We start from the raw sequence: 2,117 nt of genomic DNA, 5'->3' as shown, positions 1-2,117 counted from the left end.
TTAACAAAATCAGCAATTTGGTCATTCATGGCTGTGGCCAACAGATTTGCATGAACATTAACTGCATGCCCACAGATGAGCCTTACTAGATAATGAGACAAAATTTGTCAGGGGTTACACTAGAGCCAAGCATTTCATCTAGTGTATGTGCTGAATGATTGGCCTTCTTCTCTGATAATGTAGAAGTAAATAAAACTACGGTTGTCAGCGGATAATATAGGCTATGTACGGTTATCTGTTTTGATGCAAAAAAGGCCATTTTATTCCGTAAGTTATTGCAAATAGAGATCGATAGAGTCAACTTTTGGCATCTTTCTCTGCTTTTCTTCTTGCACGCCTTTTCCTGGAGCTTCGAGAAGAATCAAATCCTCCATCTTCATTCTCTGAATCTTCTAACTCTCTAAACGATTTCTGCACATTCACAAATAAAAAATAAAAAAAAACCAGATAATAGTTAAAGTTTTGCAACACTTAAAAACAGTATATACCAAACAAGAATCAAGCCAGATGAAACTAACAGCTAAGGAAGAAAGAACAAAAAAGGAAAGGTACCTCTCTCATCTCAGCAAAGCTAACGGCATAAAAGGTAACAGCTGCTGCTGCAACGATTCCCAGCACTGGAAAAACTACTTGCGTCACTCCATCCATTTCTCTCTTTGCTTTTGCTCAGTGCTCCCTGTACTTTCCCTTTGTTACCACTGCCTGGAGATAAGGTTTTGTTTCTTTAATTTGCCTTCCCCTTTGGACTCGAGAGAATACATAGCATTTGGGCTGGCTCAACTTATGCCACACGCGGGTTTTGTTCAAACGCAAGGCTTTAGGGTAGATCTGGAAACATGAATCTTAATCCTGTACTTTAAATACAAAATATTAATAATTATATATAAGTAGATAAAATATAATCAATTCATCGTATTAATATTTAAAAACTATATATATATATATATATATATATAGATATGTTGAATAATCGTCTAATAAGACGTGACATGATTAATACATTTTTTAATTTTATACGACATAACAAAGTTAAAAACATGATTAAACAATTAACATGATTCAACAATTAATACACAATTAAATTATATGATTTATAATTTTAATTTTTTATAAATAACATTCATAAAATTCATTATCATAATAAAATAGTCTTCTATTACTAAACTTAAACAGGTTGCTAACCATAGTCACTTATGCAAGTTAAATATAATTAATTAAACGAGTTTGAACGTGTCTTAAATGTGTTAATAGTGTTTGACACATTTAAGATACAAAACATGATAAAATTAAATCCAAACTCGTTTAACTTTGTATCTTTTCGTGTCATACTAACGTATCATATCCACAATTATTAAGTCTAAATTAGGGTCATAGTCTCAGGTACAAAGCATGCCTCATGTATTTTTTCAAAAATTTTAAGACAATGAGATATTCGAAAGCATAAATGTTTAAATAAAATTTGGTAGTTTATGAGGTCTAAATCATCCTGTAGAAAAGTTGTGATAATCCAATCAACTCTCACATTCAAATTTGTCATTTCGACCTGATATAAATGCGGTATGAAATAAATAATTCTTGATCAAATTAGATATTTTATCTAATCTCAAAGAGTTATTTTATTCAAACCTTATATATACAAATAGAAATTAATTTTCAAAAAAAAAAAACATATACAAATGGAAATTACATCAACGTATATGATTAAAAAAATTAATGACAAATCAAATCAGTAAATTAACATATCATTTAAAGATAATCCAACATAAAATTAAAATAAACTCCCACACCCATTATGCCGATGCCTGCATAGACAAAGAATTGACATGCACTGACCTCTTCATGTAAAATCTTGCCTCATCTTCACCACCAACTGAGAAAGAGGGAATGAATGGTGAAAAAACAATAAAGAAAGAACAACATGGCAAAATTTTAACCACGTAGACAATCAATTGTTCCTGCTCAAATTAATTTTGCCACATGGCAATTTGTCATGGACAATAACAACATATTTAAATTTTTTTTACTAATTTTTTTTCTATATTGAACCAAATTGGAGATGGGTTATTACATGAATATTAGATTTTAGGTCATAATATTAATATGTCTACTTATTAGCC

The 2,117-nt window shown here is 30.3% G+C and overlaps 1 protein-coding gene across 1 annotated transcript; it reads right to left on the bottom strand.

The window, feature by feature from the left end:
- On the bottom strand, positions 1-827 carry LOC18612260. The gene is made up of 2 exons (XM_007048966.2): positions 553-827; positions 1-411 (listed from the first exon to the last, which is right to left on the bottom strand). The coding sequence occupies exons 1-2, from the start codon at positions 646-648 to the stop codon at positions 298-300; spliced, it is 210 nt and encodes a 69-aa protein (XP_007049028.2). The 5' UTR covers positions 649-827; the 3' UTR covers positions 1-297.

Source organism: Theobroma cacao, chromosome 1 (genome assembly GCF_000208745.1).
Source record: "Theobroma cacao cultivar B97-61/B2 chromosome 1, Criollo_cocoa_genome_V2, whole genome shotgun sequence".
Classification (NCBI taxonomy): domain Eukaryota; kingdom Viridiplantae; phylum Streptophyta; class Magnoliopsida; order Malvales; family Malvaceae; genus Theobroma; species Theobroma cacao.
The sequence above is the reverse complement of the archived record's forward strand: the minus strand, read 5'-3'. Positions and strand labels throughout refer to the sequence as shown.